At 47.3% G+C, this 26,764-nt stretch overlaps 1 protein-coding gene across 4 annotated transcripts in view; it reads left to right on the top strand.

Annotated features, from left to right (window-relative positions):
- LOC147114521 (carbohydrate sulfotransferase 9-like) overlaps positions 1 to 25,560 on the top strand; it is a 176,868-nt gene extending 151,308 nt beyond the window's left edge. For all 4 annotated transcript variants that reach the window (XM_085992254.1, XM_085992257.1, XM_085992258.1 and 1 more), the window contains exons 3-4: positions 21,531 to 21,568; positions 24,433 to 25,560. In XM_085992254.1, the coding sequence (XP_085848380.1) occupies positions 21,531 to 21,568; positions 24,433 to 25,506 (1,112 nt within the window). In that variant the 3' untranslated portion in view covers positions 25,507 to 25,560. The remainder of the gene's footprint in view (positions 1 to 21,530; positions 21,569 to 24,432) is intronic.
- The last annotated feature ends 1,204 nt before the right edge of the window (positions 25,561 to 26,764 follow it).

The raw sequence follows: 26,764 nt of genomic DNA, 5'->3' as shown, positions 1-26,764 counted from the left end.
CATTGCATTACCCTCAACTGGCAGTACTGTACTTAATCACGCATCTTCCACCATCCATTTAACACAATATTCTGTAGGTGAGTATCCAATTACTGTACATTTCTTGAATTTTTTATTTTTCTTTGTTAAAAATAACCTCGGTAGATAACCCTCTCCGTCATCCGAAATTTTTGATCAACCGGCAACACGCCGATGCCGGATAACAAAGAGTTTCCTGTATCCCCTTACGCGGCTCGGTGTGAAATTTTGTTTGAGAATCGCTCCTGTGAAGCGCCCTGGGACGCTTTACTACATTAAAGATACTATAGAAATGCGAGTCATAGAGTTATACAGCACAGAAAGAGGCCCTTCAGCCCATCGTGTCCGCGCCGGCCATCAGGCCCTGTCTATTCTAATCCCATTTTCCAGCACTTGGTCCGTAGCCTTGTATGCTATGGCGTTTCAAGTGCTCATCTAAATGCTTCTTGAATGTTGTGAGGGTTCCTGCCTCTACCACCCTTTCAGGCAGTGAGTTCCAGATTCCAACCACCCTCTGGGTGAAAAGGTTTTTCCTCAAATCCCCTCTAAACCCCCTGCCCCTTACCTTGAAACTATGCCCCCTGGTTATTGACCCCTCTACTAAGGGGAAAAGTTCCTTTCTATCTACCCTATCTGTGCCCCTCATAATTTTGTACACCTCAATCAGGTCCCCCCTCAGCCTTCTCTGCTCTAAGGAAAACAACCCCAGCCTGTCCAGTCTCTCTTCATAGCTGAAGCGCTCCAGCCCAGGTAACATCCTGGTGAATCTCCTCTGCACCCTCTCCAATGCAATCACATCCTTCCTATAGTGTGGCGACCAGAACTGCACACAGTATTCCAGCTGTGGCCTAACCAGCGTTTTGTACAGCTCCATCATAACCTCCCTGCACCACCTTTTCTACCTGTCCTGCTGCCTTCAGGGATCTGTGGACATGCACACCAAGGTTGTTGTAGTTACCCCCTCAAAGGAATCCCAGTAAATTTGTGAGGCACGGTTTATAGATTCTGTGAACGTGCTGACAACCCCTGTATGGGCCCATGTGCTCAGTCTATGTAAGAACACTAACTGGGGGCTTTAACCCAGTGCGCCTTTCAGAAAGGCTTGGCAATCGAGTAGCAATCAGGGTATTTCTTTAATTTTCCTTCAATACAAATTTGAATGTAATCTAGTCAATAGCATTAGGCCTCAATGAAAGCTGTAATGCCTTCTGCTAGTGTCCGTGCGAGTTGCAATCCATGGGGACGAAGGTCCCACCGTAACTTTGGCAGGAGCTTTCCAAAGGGCTGGAAAATAGCCAGGAACGCAGATTTAATATTGGTGTTCAAAATGATGAGGTGCTTTGATTCATCCCTCGCCCAATATCACTTAAAAAAAAAAAAAACAAGCAGGTGATCTGGTCATTAACTCATTGCTGTTTGTGGGAGCTTGCTGTGCACAAATTGGCTGCTGCGTTTCCCACATTCCAATAGTGACTACACTTCAAAATTGGCTGTAAAGCGCTTTGGGATGGCCCGAGGTCGTGAAAGGCGCTGTATAAATGCACGTTCGTTCGTTCGTTCTTTCTTTCTCTTTCTCTCTTTACACCTAAAACAGATGATCTGGTCATTATCACATTGCTGTTTGTGGGACCTTGCTGTGCGCAAATTGGCTGCTGCGTTTCCCACATTACAACAGTGAGTTTGGGACATCCCGCGGTCATGAAAGGCACGATATAAATGCAAGTCTTTCTTTCTATCAATGTAAGAGTCCTTTCTGTACTTGCACCATGAGGCCGCACCTTGAGTATTGTGTGCAGTTTTGGTCACCTTACCTGAGGAAGGATGTTCTTGCCATGGAGGGAGTGCAGCGAAGATTCACCAGACTGATACCTGGGATGGCAGGCATGACGTATGAGGAGAGATTGTGTCGATTGGGCTTATACTCACTGGAGTTTAGAAGATTGAGAGGGGATCTCATCGAAACCTATAAAATTCTGTCAGGATTAGACAGACTAGATGCTGGAAGGATGTTCCTGATGGTCGGGGAGTCCAGAACCAGGGGTCACAGTCTAAGGATAAGGGGTAAGCCATTTAAGACTGAGATGTGGAGGAATTTCTTCACCCAGAGAGTGGTGAACCTGTGGAATTCTCTACCACAGAAGGCAGTGGAGGCCAATTCATTAAATATATTCAAGAAGGAGTTGGATATATTTCTTAAGGCTAAAGAGATCAAGGGATATGGGGAGAAAGCAGGGACAGGGTACTGAATTTGGATGATCAGCCATGATCTCATTAAATGGCGGAACAGGCTCGAGGGGCCGAATGGCCTATTCCTGCTCCTATCTTCTATGTTTCTATGATCCTATCCTCCCTGACGACAGATATCGTGATTTTTCAGCAAATGAGACAGACAATAAGTGGTGTGGAAATTAGAAATGATCATTCCGGATTTTTTATTTATATTAAAAAAAAATATACAGGAAACTCTCTTTTTACCCGGCACCTAAATAACCGGAAATCTCTCTTAACCGGCAAAATTCAGGAGTAGGTTCAGGTAAGTTTTACTAAATATTGGCCCATAAATTCGGGTCGGGGGCTTCCCGCGGGTACAAGCCCCCGACCTGCACTTACCTTGCGCGCCGGCCGTTGAGCTGTGGGCCCGCTTGGGATTCCGATCCTGGGCCTGCTCCAACTGCCGGCGCGCAGTGCTTGCGTATCCCAGGGGCGCAGTTAGTTCGAAGCGTCCCCTGGGATCACGTGGGCCATGGTGAGCCAATGGTAGCAGGGAATGCTTCATTCATAAGTTTGACAGGAAGAGTTGTCAAACCTATAAATACTATAAGCCCCAAAACATCACTAAATCTTCAAATAAATTTTTAAAAACCATCACATTTTTAAAATAAACTATAAATTACATGAAATAACTATTTTAAACAATTTAAATTTTTGAAAAAATTAATTACATTTTCTAATGGGGCTAAAAATAAACTTTAAAGTATTTAAAAATAATAAACCTGTGCAAAAAATGTTATAATTTTAATTAATTCACCACTTGCCTTGTTAAAAGCAAGCCTTATGCCTGCTTTTTAAAAGTGTAACTCCTGGAGACTTACCCTCCCGGGAAAACCTGTAATAAAAAAAAACGTAAGTTCGATGCGCACGCGCTGCCTCTCCGGCGCACGCGTTCGACCACTGAACCCCTTCTTTCAGGGGAACGGAAGTGCCGGTTTCCCGAGCATGCGCAGTGCATGCACGAAACCGGCACTTCCATTGGGCTTACGGGTGAGTACCCGTGCATACTCACCTGTGGAGAGCCGAATTTCTGGGCCATTAATATTAGTGGCTGTGTAACCGGGGTTCCTGGATCTGTGGCCATGTAACTGGGGTTCCTGCACCTGTTGCCATGCAACAGGGACTCCTGGATCTGTGGCCGTGTACGGGGCTCTCGTACCTTGGTAAGTATACCTCTCTGTAATCCGGACTTTTTGATCAACCGGCACCACGCCGGTCCCGTCGGTGCCGGATAAAACAAGAGTTTCTACCCAAAAGCACTGGGACTTTTAATTCAAGTGTCTCTAAACCAGGAGTGATTATAAGTGGAATGTGTAAGACGTTCAGATTGTTTTGAACTTCTGTCTGACGAGTTCAGACCCGTGGAACAGACAACTCGAGACAAAGATTTCAGGGTAAACTATTCTTTACTTAAAGTCAACTAGAGTCATGGAAGTCATAGAGGCACAGAAGGAGGCCATTCGGCCCATCGAGTCCGTGCCGGCTCTCTGTAGAGCAATCCAGTCAGTCCCGTTCCCCCGCTCTATCCCCGTAGCCCTGCAAGTTTATTTCCCTCAAGTGCCTATCCAGTCTCCCCTTGAAAACATCGAGTGTCTCCGCTTCCACCACTTCCGTCGGCAGCGAGTTCCAGGTCCTCACCACTCGCTGCGTAAAAAGGTTTTCCTCCGATCCCCCCTGTATCTCTTGCCCAAAACCTTAAATCTGTGTCCCCTAGTCCTTGTACCATCAACTAGTGGGAACAGCCTTTCCCCGTCTAGCCTATCCAAACCCGTCATAATCTTGTACACCTCTATCAACTCACCCCGCAACCTCCTTTGTTCTAATGAAAACAAATCCAGCTTCTCCAACCTGTCCTTGTAGCTAAGATCCCCCATCCCCGGAACCATTCTGGTAAATCTCCTCTGCACCCTCTCAAGGACCTTCACATCCTTCCTAAAGTGTGGTGACCAGAACTGGACGCAATACTCCAGTTGTGGCCTAACCAGCGCTTTATAAAGGTTCAGCATAACTTCTCTACTTTTGTACTCAATACCTCTATTTATGAAGCCCAAGATCCCATATGCTTTGTTAACCACTCTCTCCGGTGCGGACACAATGGGCTGAAAAGGCCTCCTTCTGTGCTGTGACTTTCTATGATTCTATGTCCTGCCACCTTCAGGGACCTATGCACATTAACTCACAAGTCCCTCTGTCCCTGCACACTCTTTAAAACAAGTACGCACACAAAATATTACATGACAATCCGTACTCTATCCTTAACTTATTACAAGTAAACACGCACGGATCTAATCATTTAAGCTCAAGTGATCATAAGCAACCACATACGTACAAACACCAGAGAGAGGCCAGCTCGGCGATGAGGAGACGTACGACTTTAACTGGCAACTGACCAGGTTTCCCTCGACTGCAGCCCCGAATGTCATCACGTAGCAATTTTTAATACCAAAAACTTGGCATCTCACCCACAGCATTTAGGTCCCGAACTGTGTAAATGGCATTAGTTCTCTGTCTCTCTCTGTGTCTCTGTCTTTCTCTCTGTCTTTCTCTCTGTCTTTCTCTCTGTCTCTCTCTCTCTCTGTCTCTCTGTGTCTCTCTGTGTCTCTCTGTCTTTCTCTCTGTCTTTCTCTCTGTCTTTCTCTCTGTCTCTCTCTCTCTCTCTGTCTCGTCTCTCTCTCTCTCTGTCTCTCTCTGTCTCTCTCTCTCTCTGTCTCTCTCTCTCTCTCTCTCTGTCTCTCTCTCTCTCTGTCTCTCTCTGTCTCTCTCTCTCTGTCTCTCTCTCTCTGTCTCTCTCTCTCTCTCTCTCTGTCTCTCTCTCTCTGTCTCTCTCTCTCTCTCTCTCTGTCTCTCTCTCTCTCTGTGTCTCTCTCTCTCTCTTTCTGTCTCTCTTTCTCTCTCTCTCTCTGTCTCTCTCTCTGCCTCTCTCTCTGTCTCTCTCTCGCTCTCTCGGTCTCGCTCTCTCGCTGTCTCGCTCTCTCGCTGTCTCTTTCCTATCTGTTTTGACGCTTGGCCAACCAAGACCAGTTTCTTTGTGGGCTGACGAAGTCCTTGTTTTTGCACCTGACTCACTCCTTGTGTTCTCACAGAACTTTCAACATCTTATTTTTTTTGGAGAGCAAAAAAAACAGCTTGCAAGCACATCACTTATTTTATAAATGTGTAGCCAAGAAGTCTCCGACCCTCAAGGCCTGTCGGTCCATTAAATTTGGCCACTTTAGTTTCAGGCAAGTTTACCGTGAACAGTGCCTTCTTACAAATGTAATAAAGTGCACCAAAGCAGCATGACCAGCAGAGGGCACCATTCTAGCTGGAAACAATTGATACAAAATGCTCGTTCTACTTTTTCATAGAATGATGCAGCACAGAAGGAGGCCATTCGGCCCGTCGTGCCTGTGCCGGCTCTTTGAAAGAGCTCTCCAATTAGTCCCCCTGCTCTTTCCCCACAGCCCTGCAATTTCTTTTTCCTTTTCAACTCTTTCTCCCTTTTGAAAGTTACTATTGAATCTGCTTCCACCGCCCTTTCAGGCAGCGCGTTCCAGATCGCAACAACTCGCTGCGTAAATAGAAAAAAAATTCTCCCCCTCGGGTTCTATTGCCAATTATTTTCGATCTGTGACCTCTGGTTACCGACCCTCACGGTTTCTCCTCACTTACTCGATCTTTAGAATTTTGAACCTCTTTTGAAACTTAAAAAAAAAAAAGATTTTCTTCCCCTTTCTCGATGTCTCAGTTTGACGCATTTTAGCTCCGGGTTAAGTGCACAAGGCCCTCAGGACGTCCCAAAGTGCTTTACAGCCAATGAAGTACTCTAGTCACTGTTGAAATGTGGGAAACGCGGCAGCCAATTTGTGCACAGCAAGCTCCCACACACAGCAATGTGATAATGACCAGATCATGTTTTTAGTGATGTTGATTTAAGGGATAAATATTGGCCCAGGACACTGGGGGAGAACTCCCCCTGCTCTTCTTCGAAATAGTGGCCGCGGGATCTTTTAAAGTCCACCTGAGAGGGGCCTTGGGTTTAACGTCTCATCCGAAAGACAGTGCCTCCGACAGTGCGGCACTCCCTCAGCGTCCCCAGCCCAGATTTTGTGCTCAAGTGTCGGCAGCGGTGGAGCGATTGAAAATCGGGGATTTGTGAGAGGCCAGAACTGGAGGAGCGCAGGGATCCCAAGATAAATTTCACCCAGCAGCACGTTCTTTCCACTCTTCTCATCCAGTGCCAACGTCAAACATTCCCAGGTTAGGCGTAACATCGCAACATGCAGATGAAAGACCCCGTTACCCTGCCGCAAAAATGCATCTTGAACCCAAACTCAAAAGACTACAACTTATCCTCACGAGCACCACTGAAGAAGAAATATTCATTTTGTAGAGTTCCGCTTCTTTCACTTTCCATCATCATTGTCGGAACTGCTTGCACTGTGTCAGGAGTGTAATTAGTCCGTGATAGCAACAACAGCTTGTGTTTGCACAGCGCCTTTAATGTAGTAAAACGTTCCAAGGCGCTTCTCGGGAGCGATTATCAAACAAAGTTTGACACCGAGCCACATAAGGAGATATTAGGGCAGGTGACCAAAAGCTTGGTCAAAGAGGTAGGTTTTAAGGAGCGTCTTAAAGGAGGAGAGAGAGGCGGAGAGGTTTAGGGAGGGAATTCCAGAGCTCGGGGCCCAGGCAGCTGAAGGCACGGCCGCCAATGGCGGAGCGAAGGAAATCGGGGATGGGCAAGAGACCAGAATTGAAGGAGCGCAGAGATCTCGGAGGGTTGTAGGGCTGGAGGAGGTTCCAGAGATGAGGAGGGGGGGCGAGGCCATGGAGGGATTTGAAAACAAGGATGAGAATTTTAAAATCGAGGCATTGCCAGACCGGGAACCAATGTAGGTCAGCGAGCACAGAGGGTTATTCTTTGACCTGGCTCACAGAATTATGCTAATTCAATGTCCTTGAAAAGTCCTAATGGGAGCCGTTTCTCCAGCTTAACTAAGCCCTGTTGATTTGTGCAGAGGATCAGAGTTTATCTCTTCCTCAGACTAATCATTGCAAGCCAATCCATTCTCGAGAAGTAAACTGATAATTGGTACCACCTCAACAACGCATACAGGTACATTTATACTGATGGGGTGGGACCATTGAAGTACGAATCAGGAGACTTAAACATTACCATTGTTTTAAATCTTGATTATAGTCTGATATGTGTGTCAGAATATACACAGTTCGCAATGTATTACAATTTAGTAATGTATTGAATGGTTGGGTTGATGTCAGCCACCAGAAGAACAAAGAAACGCACAGAGTAATTGTCATTTATTTCACTGATGCTGCGGAGGAATAAAAACAACATCTTGTAAAATTTATAGGTTCCTAAAGCACAGAAGGAGGCCATTCGGCCCATCATGCGAAGAATGCCCTGGGGTTCATTTCGAGAGGGTTAGCGTTGAAAAGCTGAGAAGTTGAGTTGATCGTTGGTCAGACCGCACTCGGAGCACGGCGCACGGTCCTGGTCTCCATATACCTTGGTTAGACCGCACCTGGAGCATGGCGCACGGTCCTGGTCTCCATATACCTTGGTCAGACCGCACTTGGAGCACGGGGCACGGCTCTGGTCTCCATATACCTTGGTCAGACCGCACTTGGAGCACGGCGCACGGTCCTGGTCACCATATACCTTGGTCAGACCGCACTTGGAGCATGGGGCACGGTCCTGGTCACCATATACCTTGGTCAGACCGCACTTGGAGCACGGGGCACGGTCCTGGTCTCCATATACCTTGGTCAGACCGCATTTGGAGCATGGCGCATGGTCCTGGTCTCCATATACCTTGGTCAGACCGCACTTGGAGCACGGTCCTGGTCTCCATATACCTTGGTCAGACCGCACTTGGAGCATGGCGCATGGTCCTGGTCTCCATATACCTTGGTCAGACCGCACTTGGAGCACGGGGCACGGTCCTGGTCTCCATATACCTTGCTCAGACCGCACTTGGAGCATGGGGCACGGTCCTGGTCTCCATATACCTTGGTCAGACCGCACTTGGAGCACGGGGCACGGTCCTGGTCTCCATATACCTTGGTCAGACCGCATTTGGAGCATGGCGCATGGTCCTGGTCTCCATATACCTTGCTCAGACCGCACTTGGAGCATGGGGCACGGTCCTGGTCTCCATATACCTTGGTCAGACTGCACTTGGAGCATGGGGCACGGTCCTGGTCACCATATACCTTGGTTAGACCGCACTTGGAGCACGGCGCACGGTCCTGGTCACCATATACCTTGGTCAGACCGCACTTGGAGCATGGGGCACGGCTCTGGTCACCATATACCTTGGTCAGACCGCACTCGGAGCATGGGGCACAGCTCTGGCCTCCATATACCTTGGTCAGACCGCACTCGGAGCACGGGGCACGGTTCTGGTCTCCATATACCTTGGTCAGACCGCACTTGGAGCACGGGGCACGGCTCTGGTCTCCATATTACAAAAGGGGTATCGAGGCACTGGAGAAGGTGCAAAAAAATGATTTACAAGGGTGATACCAGAACTGAGGGGTTTCACCTGGCGGGAATTCTGAACAGGCTGAGGCTCTTTTCTCTAGAAAAGGGAAGGCCGAGGGGTGACCTGATCGAGGGCTTTCAAATTGTGAAAGGGTTCGATAGGGTAGACATCGAGAAAATGTTTCTGCTTGTAGGGGAGACCAGAACTAGGGGACATAAATATAATAAATCCAATGGGGAATTCAGGAGAAACGTCTTTACCCAGAGAGTGGTGAGAATGTGGAACTCGCTACCACAGGGAGTGGTTGAGGCGAATAGTCTCGACGCATTTAAGGGGAAGCTGGATAAACACATGAGGGAGAAAGGAATAGAAGGATATGGTGATAGGGGGAGAGGAAGAGGGGTGGGAGGAGGCTCGTGTGGAGCAGAAACACCGGCACGGACCAGTGGGGCTGAGTGGATGAGGTAGAAAGGAATAGAGGTTATGCTGATAAGGGTGAGATGAAGTACATAGAGTGGGAGGAGGCTCGTGTGGAACAAGGACCAGTGGGGCCGAATGGCCTGTTTCTGTGCTGCACATTCTATGCCATTCCTGTGACACAACCTTTCACCTGTTAGTGAGCGCTACAAAACGAACCGTTTCCTTTCACGCACAGGCTTGACCAAGCCAGTGTCTTAACAAAAGTTAAGTTGAATGTGCTGCAGTGATCATATGGACTGTAGGCCGAGTCAGATTTGTCAAGCTTTAGACATAAATCGGACTTGAGAGCATCAGAAGCAATACTCTCACTCATTTTAAAATGGCTCTATGTATAAAATAAATAAGAGAAACTCTTGACTAATTGGAGAGCTCTTTCAAAGAGCCTGCACTGGCACGATGGGCCGAATGGCCTCCTTCTGCGCTGTGTGATTCTAAGTTTGGAACTCTCTTCCGCAAGCGGCAATTGATGCTAGATCCATTGTTAACTTTAAAGCGGAAATTGATAGCTTTGTGTTAACCAAAGGTATTAAGGGAAATGGGGCAAAGGCGGGTCTATGGAGTTAGGTCGCAGATCAGCCTTGATCCCATTGAATGGTGGAACAGGCTGGAGGGGCTGAATGCCCTCCTCCTGTTCCTATGTTCTGTGATGGTACTCTCTGGTGAATAAAGTTTTTTTTTATTCATTGTCCGATTGTATAAGAGACAGTCTGGTAAAGATTCATGCAATGACAGGCGGTGTGTTAATAACACGGAATATGTAAGTTCCCAGGATCTATTGAACCCCACGGGAAACCACCGCGCATCCTTATTAACAACCCTAACAATTACAGTTCTGTCTCAATAGCAAGTGTAATTGCTAAATATTAAGAACTGCGTACTGGGAACATCCGAACACTGCCTGACAACCAGCTTTGCTTAATTTTCTTCAATCAGTGTCAAGTCAGGATTTCTCTTTTATGTCCAGGATTGCCAAGGGAACCACATAATTGGCAGAAACCCTCTCTTCAGAAGAGACTGTGTTGATACCTTGTGGAAGCTGTGTCCAGATTGCTGCTTGTTCTGTGAGAAATGTTGCATACGTGCAGCTTAAAGCTCAGTTGTCAAAGCCGCGCCAAATGGGCAAAGATTCAACTGTCGACGACCCAAGTTGTGTCGTTGGGAACTTCTGCAGCGAGTCATAGAAGAATCGCAGAAATTTACGGCACAGAAGGAGGCCATTCGGCCCATCGTGTCCGCACCAGCCGACAAAGAGCTATCCAGCCTAATCCCACTTCCCAGCTCTTGGTCCGTAGCCCTGTAGGTTACGGCACTTCAAGTGCACATCCAAGTACTTTGTAAATGCGATGAGGGTTTCTGCCTCTCCCACCCTTTCAGGCAGTGAGTTCCAGACCCCCACCACCCTCTGGATGAAAAAAGTTCTCCTCAACTCCCCTCTAATCCTTCTACCAATTACTTTAAATCTATGCCCCCTGGTTATTGACCTCTCTGCTAAGGGAAATAGGTCCTTCCTATCCACTCTATCCAGACCCCTCATAATTTTATGCTTAATTTCGAACTCTTGATAACGCTAAGGTCACATTCCTGTTCACCGTGGGTTACAACTGTTCTCTATAAAGTGGCTCCGCATCTTAAGCCTTTACCCATCCAAATACTCGTTACAAACAGTTGATTTTTATACATTTCCTTCGGCCTTCTACCCGACAATCCGCACAATTGCGCGTTTCATAATTTATACCAAAGTTAAAATGCAACTCCGTATCCGGAGAATTTAATTGACTTTGTCCTTTATCGATAACTGGTTTTCCTCACGTAACGAGCTCTTTTTTCCCGTTGAGCTAACCATAGAATGATACAGCGCAGGAGGAGGCCATTCGGCCCGTCGTGCCTGTGCCGGCTCTTTGAAAGAGCTCTCCAATTAGTCCCACCCCCCCCCCCCTGCTTTTTCCCCACAGCCCTGCAAATTTCCCCACTCCTTCAATTCCCCTTTTGAAAGTTACTATTGAATCTGCTTCCACCGCCCTTTCAGGCAGCGCGTTCCAGATCACAACAACTCGCTGTGTAAATAAAACATTTCTCCTCCTCTCCCCTCCTGGTTCTTTTGACAACAAAAGCTCCTTTTTGAACTGTCACAGTGAAGCCACACGAGCCGGTGACTTAATTAGCAGAGAAGTTGTGTTAAACATGTATAGGACCGTGGTTAGACCACACCTGGACTACTGCGTGCACAGTTCTGGTCACCATTTTATATAAAAAGGATATGGAGGCGCTGGAGAGGGTGCGAAAAAGTTTTACGAGGACGATACCAGAACTGAGAGGTTATACCCATCAGGAAAAATTGAACAGGCTTTGGGGCTCTTGGTTTTTTTCTCTAGAAAAGACAAGACTGAGGGGGCTGACCTGATCGAGGTTTTTAAGCTTATGATAGTTTGATAGGGTAGACTTGGAGAAGATGTTTCAACTTGTAAGGTCGAAAACTAGGGGCTGAAAAATATGAAATAGTCACTAATAAATCCAGTCGGGAATTCAGGAGAAACTTCTTTACCCAGAGAGTGGTGAGAATGTGGAACTCGCTCCCACAGAGAGTGGTTGAGGCGAATAGTATCGATGCATTTAAGGGGAAGCTGGATAAACACATGAGGGAGAAAGGAATAGAAGGATGTGTTGATAGGGTGAGATGAAGAGGGGTGGGAGGAGGCTCGTGTGCAGCATAAACACCGGCACAGACCAGTTGGGCCGAATGGTCTGTTTCTGTTCTGTCCATTCTATGTAGGAGAGGTACAACAACAACAAGTTGCACTTGTATAGCGCCTTTACCGTAGTAAAGCGTCCCACGGTGTTATCAAACTAAACTTCACACCGAGCCACATGAGATATTAGGGCAGGTGAGCAAAAGCTTGGTCAAAGAGGTAGGTTTTAAGGAGCGCCTTAAAGGAGGAGAGAGAGGCGGAGAGGTTTAGGGAGGGAATTCCAGAGCTTAGGGCCCAGGCAGCTGAAGGCACGGCCGCCAATGGTGGGGCGATGGAAATCAGGGATGCTGAATAGGCCAGAATTAGAGGAGCGCAGAGATCTCAGAGGGTTGTAGGACTGGCGGAGGTTATATAGCGCCTTTCACGGCCACCGGACGTCTCAAAGCGCTTTACAGCCAATGAAGTACATTTGAAGTGCGGTCACTGTTGTAATGTGGGAAACACGGCAGCCAATTTGCGCATAGCAAGCTCCCACAAACGCAATGTGATAATGACCTGCCTTTGTTATGTTAGTTGAAGGAGAAATATTGGCCAGGACACCGGGGAGAGGTCCCCTGCTCTTCTCTGAAATAGTGGCCATGGGATCTTTTACGTCCACCTGAGAGAGCAGACAGTGTAATGATCAATAACATGTCATTCTGGAGTGGTACACTAGATGGAGCCGTAGAGCTGTATAGAGCTGTATATTTAGTTGTATGTGTGTAAGACTACACTACCCATGATGCACTAGGCTACCCAGAAGGCAGTAGTCAAGATGGAAGCCTGCACACAGAAGCACACATGCTGAATCTCTACAGATGCTGTACCTAGAGAACGTGTACTGAATAAATGTCTAGCTAGAAGCTAGCTGTGTTCATAATAAGAATGTCTAGTTATTAATGAACATAACAGACGGGTCCTCGGTTTAACGTCTCATCCGAAAGACGGCACCTCCGACAGTGCGGCACTCTCTCAGCACTGCCCCTGCGACAGTGCAGCACTCCCTCAGCACTGCACTGGGAGTGTCGGCCTAGATTTTCGTGCTCAAGTCTCTGGAGTGGGACTTGAACCCACGACCTTCTTCACTCAGAGGCGAGGATGCTGCCCACTGAGCCACGGCTGACACTTTTACACAATTACACAGAGGGGGAAGAGCGAGGTCACGGAGAGATTTGAAGACAAGGACGTGAATTTTCAAACTAAGAGCGGGGTCACTAAGGGTAAGGGTTGAAGGTCTTGGAGGGACTTTAGAACCAGGAAGAAACTGATCTTGAAGGAAGCAAGATTTTTAATGACTCGTCAAACGACCTGCTCTGTGTTTGACTGGAAATATCCAACCAAGGTCGCCCCTCCAAAAAAAAAAATCAGGTCAACATCACTTCGATGCATGGAAAATTTTAATTAGAACACATTGACTAATGATTACATGGATATTTGTGCACAGTTCAGTGAACCCTCGTTGTGCCAGAGTAATTCCACAAAGTATCAAATGTCAAATTCTTTTCAGGATTATGTGACCTGTTGGATGAAGCGAAATTATTTTAACTGGAAACTCTCCGTCTGAAGGGTCCAAAGGCAATGGGGGATTTCAGTAAGTTAATGTCGTAAGAGGATTAATTCTGCATCATGCCACAAGCATCATATAAAAGTAGAGAAGTTATGCTGAACCTTTATAAAGCGCTGATTAGGCCACAACTGGAGTATTGCGTCCAGTTCTGGTCACCACACTTTAGCAAGGATGTGAAGGCACTTGAGAGGGTGCGGAGGAGATTTACCAGAATGGTTCCGGGGATGGGGGATCTTAGCTACAAGGACAGGTTGGAGAAGCTGGATTTGTTTTCATTAGAGCAAAGGAGGTTGAGGGGTGATTTGATCGAGGTGTACAAGATTAGGACGGGTTTGGATAGGCTAGACGGGGAAAGGCTGTTCCCACTAATTGATGGTACAAGGACTAGGGGACACAGATTTAAGGTTTTGGGCAAGAGATACAGGGGGGACGTGAGGGAAAACTTTTTTACGCAGCGAGTGGTGAGGACCTGGAACTCGCTGCCGACGGAAGTGGTGGAAGCGGAGACACTCGATGTTTTCAAGGGGAGACTGGATAGGCACTTGAGGGAAATAAACTTGCAGGGCTACGGGGATAGAGCGGGGGAAGGGGACTGACTGGATTGCTCTACAGAGAACCGGCATGGACTCGATGGACCGAATGGCCTCCTTCTGTGCCATTATGACTCTAAGTTGCACAACTGGCTCACTCAAGTAAACTGAGTCGCTAACAGCTTGTCTTTTTAGCACCTTTACCAGAGTAAAAGTAGGAGTAGATTAGATAAGAGAAGTAATGACTAGGTGATAGAATCACACAGCGCAGAAGGAGGCCATTCAGCCCATCATTCCTGTGCCGGCTCTTTGAAAGACCTTTCCAATTAGTCCCACAGCTCTGCAAATTTTCCCCCTTCGAGTATTTATCCAATTCCCCTTTTAGAAACATAGAAGATAGGAGCAGGAGTAGGCCATTCGGCCCCTCGAGCCTGCTCCGCCATTCAATGCGATCAGGGCTGATCATCCAAACTCAGTAACCTGTCCCTGCTTTCTCCCCATATCCCTTGATCCCTTTAGCCTTGAGAAATATATCTAACTCCTTCCTGAATATATTTAATGAATTGGCCTCCACTGCCTTCTGTGGTAAAGAATTCCACAGGTTCACCACTCTCTGGGTGAAGAAATTCCTCCTCATCTCTGTCCTAAATGGCTTACCCCTTATCCTTAGACTGTGATCCCTGGTTCTGGACTCCCCCGCCATCGGGAACATCCTTCCTGCATCTAGTCTGTCTAGTCCTGTTAGAATTTTATAAGTTTCAATGAGACCCCCTCTCATTCTTCTAAACTCCAGCGAGTACAAGCCCAATCAACACAATCTCTCCTCATACGTCATTCCTGCCATTTGAAAGTTACTATTGAATCTGCTTCCACCGCCCTTTCAGGCAGCACATTCCAGATCACAACAACTCGCTGCATATTAAAATATTCTCCTCATCTCCTCCTCTGGTTATTTTGCCAATCACCTTAAATCTGTGTCCTCTGGTTACCGACCTTCCTGCCAGTGGAAACAGTTTCTCCTTATTTACTCGATCAAAACCCCTCATGATTTTGAACACCTCTATTAAATCTCCTCTTAATCTTCTCTGCTGTACAGCAGCAACAGCAACAACTTGTATTTATATAGCGCCTTTAACGTAGTAAAATGTCCCACGAGGCTTCACAGGAGTATTAAAAGACAAACAAGACGGCCACAGCACCCACGACCTGGGTGGCAATGATGCTGCCCACTCGCTCCTCCAGGCCTGGAAGCGGGTGCAGGTCTGCCTCACCGTCTCCCGTTCGGAGCTGCTCCCTCCTGTTGCAAGCAAGCTTGGCCTGCAAGAAATAGGAAAGCGTGTGAGTGAGTGTGCAGCTGTGTGTTTGGCAGATGTGCCCACCATAGTTGAATGGCTGTTACAAGGCGTGAGATGTGGATGTCACTTTTAGTAGGTGGGCATAGTTGGTGGACGAGTGTTGGGGATGTGGCAGTGTGTGCACAGAGTGAGGTTGAGAAGGTGGCATGTAGAGGTTTTTGAAGCATCTACTCACCCTGACCACCCGAGTGAGGTCGTTGAATTTCTTCCGGCACTGGGTGGGAGTTCTGGGGATCGCACTTCTGGCTGACACGTGCTGGCCCACCTCCCTCCACATCCACTTAAAGGCCTGTGGCAATGGCCTCCTGCCAGTGTCCGGGAAGAGCACAGCCCGTCGGCGTTCCACGGCCGTGACCAGAGCCTCCGAGGCGTGGCCGCTGAACCGGCGAGCGCTCTCTCTCTCCCTGGGCCTCTGATCAGCCGTCAGCTGCTTGAATGAAGGCTTGCAGCTCCTTGCAGGCCCCAGCTCACAAGCAGCAATGATCAGACTGAGAGTCCTCCGACAGACTGGCGCCTTCCAGTTCTTAAAGGGGAGGTTCAATTGAACTGGAAGGTGCCAGTCTGTCTAAGGACTCTCTAAGTGACAGCGCTGGAACTCGATTAGCGCTCTGAAGGTAGCGCCCCGCTCTGCGACGTTAGCGCCCTAATAGAAGTGTGCAGCGCTTGATTTAGCACTCCACTTCCCTCTTGGGGCGCTAGAACTCAATTTCGCGATCAGCAGGGCTGAGGTTAGTGACGTAATAAAACTCACTACACACTTGGTTTGAGCATAAAGCAAGGCTTTAATCAACTTGTTTCAGAACATGGAGGTCTAGTTGTACTTCACTAGTTCCTGTCTTACAAAATGTCCCTGGCAAGCTGGGGCCAACATCCGAGTATTTATACTCCTTGGACGGCGCCACCAGCTGGCCGTCCAGTGTTATTTCATAGGTAGTTTCTTGATGATGAGATTTGTGACAGTTAGCGCCCCAAAATGGTCGATACCGAGTTTTCCCCCCCTTTATTGTCTTTTATCATATCTCACAGTCAGCCATCTTTTTTGAGGTGTTTAAGATGATTAAAGGAGTTGCTCGGGTAGAGAGAGAGAAACTATTTCCTCTGGTGGGGGGAGTCCAGAACAAGGGGGCATCACCTTAAAATTAGAGCCAGGCCGTTCAGGGGTGATGTCAGGAAGCACTTCTTCACACAAAGGGGAGTGGAAATCTGGAACTGTCTCCCCAAAAAGCTGTTGAGGCTGGGGGTCAATTGAAAATTTCAAAACTGCAATTGATAGATTTTTGTTGGGTAAAGTAATGAAAGGGTTACGGAACCAAGGCGGGTAGACTGAGATAAGAATGATCTCCTCCTGTTCCTATGTTCGTAGAAGAGAGAGAGAGAGAGCGAGATGGACGATGGGAGGTTCAGATATAGACCTGTTGCTGCGTTCCTTTCCTATATGCTGTAGAATTGGAATCCGAGCAATGTCTCCGTTCTAATGGTGAACCACTCCGGGGCTGGAATGTGTTGGCATCAACTGCTCCACTGCTGAGTCTTAACAAATCAACTAATCCTGAGACAAAAGAGGCGAGATGAAGGAAATGCAACCTGACATTGTGACCTGGTCCAGTTATGGCAACTCGCACGTAAACCTATTGATCACTGAGGCACAATCTATGCTGAAAGAGCTGCAACCTCGGCCTGGAAAATAGTCTGGGCCTGTTTTCAACAACAACAACCTGTATTTATACAGCGCCTTTAACGTAGTAAAACGTCCCAGGGCGCTTCACAGGAGCGATTATCAAACAAAATTTTGACACCGAGCCACATAAGGAGATATTAGGACCAAAAGCTTGGTCAAAGAGGTCAGTTTTAAGGCGCGTCTTAAAGGCGGAGAGAGAGGTAGAGAGAGGCGGAGAGGTTTAGGGAGGGAATTCCAGAGCTTGGGGCCCAGGCGGCTGAAGGCACGGCCGCCAATGGTGGAGCGATGGAAATCGGGGGTGAGCGTGAGGCCAGATTTGGAGGAGCGCAGAGATCTCGGAGGATTGCAGGGCCGGAGGAGATTAGAGAGATAGGAAGGAGGGGTGAGGCCGTGGAAGGATTTGAGAAAAAATCGTGGAGGAATTTTTCGGCCACTTGATGCTGCTCCCGGCTCTGCAGAAAATGCTGGTCCCCATGCCCCAGTCTGCCTCTCTCTTCCCCTCCCGTCTTTCGGATGAGACGTTAAACTGAGGCCTCGCCTGCTCTCTCAGGTGGACATAAAAGATCCCACGGCCACTATTTCGAAGAAGAGCAGGGGAGTTCTTCCTGGTGTCCTGGCCAATATTTATCCCTTAATCAACACCACTTTAAAAAAAAAAAAACAGATTCTCTGGTCATTATCACATTGCTGTTTGTGGGAGCTTGCTGTGCGCAAATTGGCTGCCGCGTTTCCTACATTACAACAGTGACTCCACTTCAGAAAGTACTTCATTGGCTGTAAAGTGCTTTGGGACGTCCTGAAGTAGTGAAAGGCGCTATAGAAATGCAAGTCTTTCTTTCACTGTCGGACAGATTCCGTACTGAGCCATACAGATCAGGAAGATTACTGATGTATCTGGAGTTAACTGGTTGAGTTTCAGTGTGTGTGGATTTTTGGACTCTAGGGGAATCGAGGTATATTGAGATCGGGCGGGAAAGTGGAGTTGAGGTCGATGATCAGCCATGATCTTACTGAATGGCGGAGCAGGCTCGAGGGGCCGTATGGCCGACTCCTGCTCCTATTTCTTATGTTCTTAGGAGAGAGAGAGAGAGAGAGAGACTGAGGCAAGGAGGGTCTGGGGAGAGGGGGAGACAAGGTGGTGCTTGAGTCAGGAAGGAAGGAAGACTTGCATTTATATAGCAGCTTTCACAACCTCAGGATGTCTCAGCAATGTGATAATGAACAGATAATCTGTTTTAGTGATGTTGATTGAGGGATAAATATTGGCCCCAGGACACCGGGGAGAACTCCCTGCTCTTCTTAAATAGTGCCACGGGATCTTTTACGTCCACCTGAGTGCGCAGACGGGGCCTCAGTTTAACGTCTCATCCGAAAAACGGCTCCTCTGACAGTGCAGCACGCCCTTTAAGGATAGTATTAGATCCAAAGAGGAGTCATATAAATTTGCCAGAAAAAGTAGCAAGCCTGAGGATTGGGAACAGTTTAGAGTTCAGCAAAAAAGAACCAAGAGATTGATTTTAAGAGGGGAAAAATAGAGTATGAGAGTAAACTTGCAAGGAATATAAAAGCGGATTGTAAAAGCTTCTACAAGTATGTAAAAAGAAAAAGATTAGTGAAGACAAATGTAGGTCCCTTACAGTCAGAAATGGGAGAATTTATAATGGGGAACAAGGAAATGGCAGAGCAATTAAACAAATACTTTGGTTCTGTCTCCATGGTAGAGGACACAAATAACTTCCCAGAAATGCTAGGGAACCAAGGGTCTAGTGAGAAGGAGGAAATAAAGGAAATTAGTATCAGTAAAAAAAATAGTGCTGGAGAAATTAATGGGACTGAAAGCTGATAAATCCCAGGGCCTGATAATCTGCATCCCAGGGTACTAAAAGAGGTAGCCATGGAAATAGTGGATGCATTGGTTGTCATCTTCCAAAATTCTATAGATTATGGAACAGTTCCTGCAGATTGGAGGGTGGCAAATGTAACCCCACTATTTAAAAAAGGAGGGAGAGAGAAAACAGGGAACTACAGACCGGTTAGCCTAACATCAGTAGTAGGGAAAATGCTAGTCTATTATAAAGGATGTGATAACAGGACACTTAGAAACTATCAACGGGATTAGACAAAGTCAACATGGATTTATGAAAGGGAAATCATGTTTGACTAACCTACTGGAGTTTTTTGAGGATGTAACTTGTAGAATAGATAAAGGAGAACCAGTGGATGTGGTGTATTTGGATTTTCAGAAGGCCTTTGATAAAGTCCCACATAAGAGGTTAGTGTGCAAAATTAAAGCACATGGGATTGGGGGTAATATACTGGCATGGATTGAAAATTGGTTAACAGACAGGAAACAGAGAGTAGGAATAAATGGGTCTTTTTCGAGGTGGCAGGTGGTGACTAGTGGGGTACCGCAGGGATCAGTGCTTGGGCCCCAGCTATTCACAATATATATCAATGATTTGGATGAGGGAACCTAATGTAATATTTCCAAGTTTGCTGACCACACGAAACTAGGTGGGATTGTGAGTTGTGAGGAGGATGCAAAGAGGCTTCAAGGTGATTGAGACAAGTTGAGTGAGTGGGCAAATACATGGCAGATGCAGTATAACATGGATAAATGTGAAACTATCCACTTCAGTAGGAAAAACAGAAAGGTAGAGTATTATTTAAATAGTGCTAGATTGGGAAATGTTGACGTACAAAGGGACCTGGGTGTCCTTGTACACCAGTCACTGAAAGCAAACATGCAGGTGCAGCAAGCAGTTAGGAAGGCAAATGGTATGTTGGCTTTCATTGCAAGAGGATTTGAGTACAGGAGCAAGGATGTCTTACTACAGTTGTACAGGGCCTTGGTGAGACCACACCTGGAGTATTGTGTGCAGTTTTGGTCTCCTTACCTAATAAAGGATATACTTGCCATAGAGGGAGTGCAGCGAAGGTTCACCAGACTGATTCCTGGGATGGCAGGACTGTCGTATGAGGAGAGATTGGGTTGACTAGGCCTGTATTCACTAGAGTTTAGAAGAATGAGAGGGGATCTCATTGAAAATTATAAAATTCTGACAGGGCTAGACAGACTGGATGCAGGGAGGATGTTTCCCCTGGCTGGGGGGTCTAGAACGAGGGGTCGCAGTCTCAGGATACAGGGTAGGACATTTAGGACTGAGATGAGGAGAAATTTCTTCACTCAGAGGGTGGTGAACCTGTGGAATTCTCTACCACAGGAAGCTGTGGAGGCCAAGTCACTGAATATATTTAAGAAGGAGATTGATGGATTTCTGGACACAAGGCATCAAGGGGTATGGGGAGAGAGCGGGAATATGGTATTGAGATAGAGGATCAGCCATGATCATGTTGAATGGCGGAGCAGGCTCGAAGGGCCGAATGACCGACTCCTGCTCCTATTTTTCTATGTTTCTATACTGCACTGGGAGTGTCAGCCTAGATTTTTATGCTCGAGTCTCTGGAGTGGGTACTTGAACCCACAACCTTCTGACTCAGAGGCGAGAGTGCTACCCACCGAGCCACTGGCTGACACCGAACCAGGAATTTCACTGCGGGTAAGAATAATGGCCCAGATTTTGCGGTCAGTGGTAAATGAACGGCACTTTAGTGGGCTTTTGCGTGGCAATTTACGGTAATTTGAGAGTCATTTCAGTACTGCGCCCTCTACAGGGGATCTGGGACCTGTGTGAACAGGGAAAGCAATAGCTGGTCTCCTCAACCAATCAGATTGAAGACTCCTTACTGAAGACACGCAGAATCCAAACCAGGAAGTGTGAGTTAGAGTATTTAATTCAATGTAAAATCATGTACAGAAAGCGAAATAAAGAGAGGGAAAGAAATATGGGTTTAAGAGAGAGAGATAAAAGAGACAAAGAAAAAGTTTTTAAAAAATAATTTAAATCTCCAACAATAATTAAAATCTGAAGGAATGAGACTCCGCACTTGTAAAAGTGAATTTTCAGTGCCAGAGAGGTTGTTTGGCAGTAATTAGTACTTATCACGCCGTTAAAAATTCACTTACACGTGAATGGATAAGCCCTAACTTTTTTTTCTGGGGTGTTTAGTGAGTATCTCGTGGGTAAGTACCGCAACCTCACGTCCTTCATGCGTTTCATTGTCGAGTCTCTCGGCGAGGTGCCGGTGTAGTCAAGCTTGTGGAGGAGCAGGGCAACATCGGACAGCCACTTCCCGATTTCTGCATTTAACTGCGCATGTTCGAACGCCGGAAGTATCGCTGTCCGATTTACTCCATAATAAGGGTGAGTGCCGATGTTATTTCTCCCGCAATATCCGGGCCATAATGTAACCACCAGCACCAATTGATTTTGTTCTGATGATTTCACTTCTGTTGTTGCAGATTATATTTCCATGAGAATTAACACTTCTCTTGTGTTCTGCTTTCTTTTTTCAGTATTGAGCTACAAGATTCAACGGGACCAAAGCCAAAAGGTAATTGAACTTAATGGGTGTGTCGCATCAGTGGTTCTCAAGCTGGAGTCCGCTGGGTGTCTGTAGAGATCTGGCCTGGGATTTGGGGATGGATATATGGGTTCGTGAGCAGGAACACCTTTACATGGCAGATTAAATTTAGCACAGAAAAGTGTGAAGTGATACATTTTGGTGAGAAGAATGATGAGAAGAAATATGAACTAAATGGAGTGCAGGAACAGAGTGACCTGGAGGTGTACGTACACAAGTCTTTGAAGGTGGCAGGACATGTTGAAAAGGCTGTTAAAAAGGCACATGGGATGCTTGAATTTATTAATAGAGGCATAGAGTACAAAAGCAAGGAAGTTATGGAGAATTTTAGCTATGAGGAAAGATTGGATCGGCTGGGGTTGTTTTCTCTGGAACAGAGGAGGCTGAGAGGAGATTTAATTGAGGTGTATAAAATTATGAGGGGCCTGGATAGAGTGGATAGGAAGGACCTATTTCCCTTAGCAGAGAGGTCAATAACCAGGGGGCACAGATTTAAAGTAATTGGTGGAAGGATTAGAGGGGAGTTGAGGAGAACTTTTTTCACCCAGAGGGTGGTGGGGGTCTGGAACTCACTGCCTGAAAGGGTGGGAGAGGCAGAAACCCTCATCGCATTTAAAAAGTACTTGGATGTGCACTTGAAGTGCCGTAACCTCCAGGGCTACGGACCGAGAGCTGGAAAGTGGGATTAGGCTGGAGAGCTCTTTGTCGGCCGGCACGGACACGATGGGCGAATGGCCTCCTTCTGCGCCGCAAATTTCTCTGATTCTTCCAATGATTATACTAAACCTTTATAAATCACTGGATAGGCCCCAGCTGGAGTATTGTGGCCAATTATGGGCACCGCACTTTAGGAACGATGTCAATGGGATAAATACTTGAAGGGGAAATATTTGCAGAACAGGGGGGAGTGGGACTAATTGGAGAGCTCTTTCAAAGAGCCGGCACAGGCACGATGGGCTGAATGGCCTCCTCCTGTGCTATGTCGTTCTATGGTGGGCATAAACGATCCCACAGCCACTATTTCGAAGATGAGCAGGGGGGAGTTCTCCCCGGTGTCCTGGGGCCAATATTTATCCCTCAACCAACATCACTGAAAGCAGATTATCTGGTCATTATAGAAACATAGAAGATAGGAGCAGGAGTAGGCCATTCGGCCCCTCGAGCCTGCTCCGCCATTCAATGAGATCATGGCTGATCATCCAAATTCAGTACCCGGTCCCTGCTTTCTCCCCATATCCCTTGATCCCTTTAACCTTAAGAAATATATCTAACTCCTTCTTGAATATATTTAATGAATTGGCCTCAACTGCCTTCTGTGGTAGAGAATTCCACAGGTTCACCACTCTCTGGGTGAAGAAATTCTTCCTCATCTCTGTCCTAAATGGCTTACCCCTTATCCTTGGACTGTGACCCCTGGTTCTGGACTCCCCGACCATCGGGAACATCCTTCCTGCATCCAGTCTGTCCAGTCCTGTCAGAATTTTATAAGTTTCAATGAGATCCCCTCTCATTCTTCTAAACTCTAGCGAATATAAGCCTAATCGACCCAATCTCTCCTCATACGTCATTCCTGCCGTCCCGGGTATCAGTCTGGTGAATCTTCGCTGTGAATTATCACATTGCTGTGTGTGGGAGCTTGCTGTGCGTAAATTGGCTGCCACGTTTCCCACATCACAACAGTGACTGCACTTCAAAAAGTACTTCATTGGCTGTAAAGCGCTTTGGGAACGTCCTGAGGATGTGAAAGGCGCTATAGAAATGTAATTAATTAATTCCTTCCTTCCCTCGCTTCTTTTTCTTCCTCTTTTCATATGCACGTCAAGTCTCGAAGACTTCATCGGGACCTGATGGCAATTTTAACTCGCGGTGTGAGCGAGAAGCCGCAGTGGGTTTCGCCAGGCCAACCCAACGGTGAGGCAATAAAGGCCCGAAAATGTACGTTTATATATTTAAAAAAACTATTTTAATGGCTTTCTTTGGGAAGGGAGGTCAGGGAGAGCAGCAGTGCTCCTCCGGGCCCCGCCAGGAACGCTCGGATCTTACCCCGCCGCAGTCTCACACCGACCACGGGACCGCCTGGGCACACCGATCCCGCCCCTCACCTGGTCTCGGCGAGCGGGTTTCGGGATGGGTTGGGATCGCCAGGACTACCATAAGGTCCGGTCATTAAAATCGCCCAGTCACTCGCCAACGCGGATTCCCACCGGAAACTCGAGTTAAAATCCCGGCCAAAGTTCCAAGACAGGTATTAAATTGTGAAGTTAATCAAAATGATCGTAGAATCGTACAGCCCAGAAAGAGGCCATTCGGCCCATCGTGCCTGTGCCGGCTCTTTGAAAGAGCTCTCCGATTAGTCCCACTCCCCCTGCTCTTTCCCCACAGCCCTGCAAATTTCTCCCCTTCAAGTATTTATCCAATCCCCCTTTTGAAAGTTACTATTGAATCGGCTTCCACTGCCCTTTCAGGCAGCGCATTCCAGATCACAACAACTCGCTGTGTGAAAAAAATTCTCCTCATGTCCCCCTCTGGTTCTTTTTACCTTAAATCTGTGTCCTCTGGTTACCGAGCCTCCTGCCAGTGGAAACAGTTTCTCCTTATTTACTCTTTCAGAACTCTTCATAATTTTGAAAACCTCTATCAAAAAACCTCCCCTTAACCTTCTCTGCTCTAAGGAGAACAATCCCAGCTTCTCTCAGTCTCTCCACGTAACTGAAGTCCCTCACCCCCGGTACCATCTGGTAAATCTGATATTACTCCAGGTGTCACTTCTGGCTTTCTACAATCATTCTTTCGACTTTCCCTTTAGTTTAACTTTGTTTTATTTTATTTTATAGGCCTGGAATAAATCAACTAAAAACCCAGGAAAGGATCGCACAAGTTTCAGGACCGCACAAGTTGCGGGTGACCGGGTTGCGGAAGTTGGCAATGGGACTGCTTCAAAGCCCACCACGTACCCCTTTGGGGAAGCTGGTGATTCGCTCAAGAAGAGGCTGTCCCAACAGAAAAAGATGCGGAATCTGTTGCTGAAGAGGTTCTTGGAGCCGGTTAATAACCCGCCAATGTTTCATCTCTTGAACAGGAGTCTGGTGACCGATGACGTTCAGGAGCAAAGGAAACGCTTCCTCACCGACTTCTGTAAGAAATATTACATCAATAGGCACAGGACCTCCTTGATCCGGCTGGTGTCTCGGGTTTATGTGGAGGACCAACACAAGCTGCTGTATTGTGAGGTGCCGAAAGCTGGCTGCTCCAACTGGAAGCGTATCTTGATGGTGCTGAATGGCCTGGCCTCGTCGCCCCACAATATCTCGCACGACTTTGTGCACTACGGCAAGCGCCTTCAGAAGCTGGACAGCTACAACCTCAAGGAGGCCTACGAGCTCTTGAATACCTTCACCAAGGTTTTGTTTGTGAGGGACCCGATGGAGAGGCTGGTGTCGGCTTTCCGGGACAAGTTCGAGCACCCGAACAGCTATTACCATCCTGTGTTTGGCAAGGCCATCTTGAAGAAGTACAGAACCAACGCTAGCGCCGAGGCCCTAAAAACAGGATCAGGGGTGACTTTCAGGGAGTTTGTTCACTACCTCTTGGACCCACAGAAGCCCGTCGGGATGGACATTCACTGGGAGCAAATCAGTAAGCTTTGCTCTCCCTGCCTAATTAATTATGACTTTATTGGAAAGTTTGAGAACTTGGAGAATGATGCTAACTACTTACTGAAGCTGATCGGTGCCCCCCTAGGACTCCAATTCCCTAGTTTCAAAGACAGGCACTCCAGCGATGAGCGGACTACCTCTGCTGTGGTTGAGCAATATCTAGCACAAATATCCCCTTTGGAAAGGCAGAAGGTTTATAACTTTTATTACCTGGACTACCTAATGTTTAACTATTCTAAGCCACATTTTTAACGTGCGTCAGACGTGGGGAGAAAGTAATTTATCAACAGATCTTAATATATTTTGTGATGTTGTTATGGAATTGGAATAATGTTTGGAGGTTAAGCCGCCAATGAATTTGTAACTTCTCTCACTTTATTAGCTGGCGTGACAGGTGACGGAAACGAAAGGGTGAGCTCCCCTAATGGGTTCATGGACAAATACACCGTACGGTGTGGTACTAAAGCCATACAGGTCAGAAGGTCAAGGACTCGAACCCCAGTCTCTACTGATTGAGCAGATCCCAGTTGGGACGTTGCATTTTGGTCTCGGCATTCCTGGACTTGGGAAGAGAACGTTTGTCCTTGCTCTGTGGTGCCTCCTGCTGGAAGGTGCGCACCTGTCCACATTGAGGGAAGGCGGACCTATGATGCCCTCTACAGTTAAATAGCCTCCGCGCACTCGCTGTCGGGAACGCTCGCGTGACGAACAGCCATTTTAGTGAGGTAAAGGGGGGACATTCCAGTCCCCCTGGCAAGAATCAGCGTGTTCAGAAGAGAGGAGAAAAAGGTGGAGAAAATTAAGGGCGGGGATCAAAAAATTTGGTTGGAAATCAAGGTTTCATTCCGTTCTCGCTCGTTGCTGAGGCTGTAGGATTATAACGCGTGCAGTTAGGGAGGAACAGGGGCCTTTAAAAATGGACCCATGTGGCCTGGCCAGGGTAGTTCATAAAATTAATCCAGCAATGCTCATGAGATCACCGTGGAAACGTCTTGGCTGTGATTCCACTCTGCCATCCAATGTAAAGACAGCAAAATTGACGAGTGTTCACAGCCCTTCTTTCCATTAGGTTGGGATGGGTGGGGGGGCGGGGCGGGGACGCCTTTGAATAACCCGATGTGTCTCTTAATGTCTCCGTCGTCAGCTGAGGGGAGTGGGATATAATTTCCCCAATTACCCGTCCAAAATGTGTGGCCAATCCTTTGGCTGCACTCTAGTGGGCAAAATGGCAGCCATCGTGTGGAAAGTGTGTCAGCCCAACATGTAAATAGGCTTTTCGACGTTCACTTGTTACTGTTTCATCAGATTAGAGAATTTTTAAGTCCTGGTGCACAGAAGTGATGGCAACGCCAAGAGATGCATCTTCTCAGTCCTGTTCTGACAGGGTTATGGAAGGAGCTCCATCTGCTCTAGCAATGCTCTAGGGACGGAGCTGATTAGTAAAGCTGGGGGACGCCCAATGCAGCACCAGAATAGGAAGGAGACGAGCCTTAAAGGGGCCAGAGAGTCC

This window comes from Somniosus microcephalus, chromosome 7, assembly GCF_052327205.1.
Source record: "Somniosus microcephalus isolate GS21.2 chromosome 7, FLI_Smic_1.0, whole genome shotgun sequence".
Lineage (NCBI taxonomy): Eukaryota > Metazoa > Chordata > Chondrichthyes > Squaliformes > Somniosidae > Somniosus > Somniosus microcephalus.
Note: the sequence above shows the minus strand (reverse complement) of the source record. Positions and strands in the feature narration are given on the sequence as shown.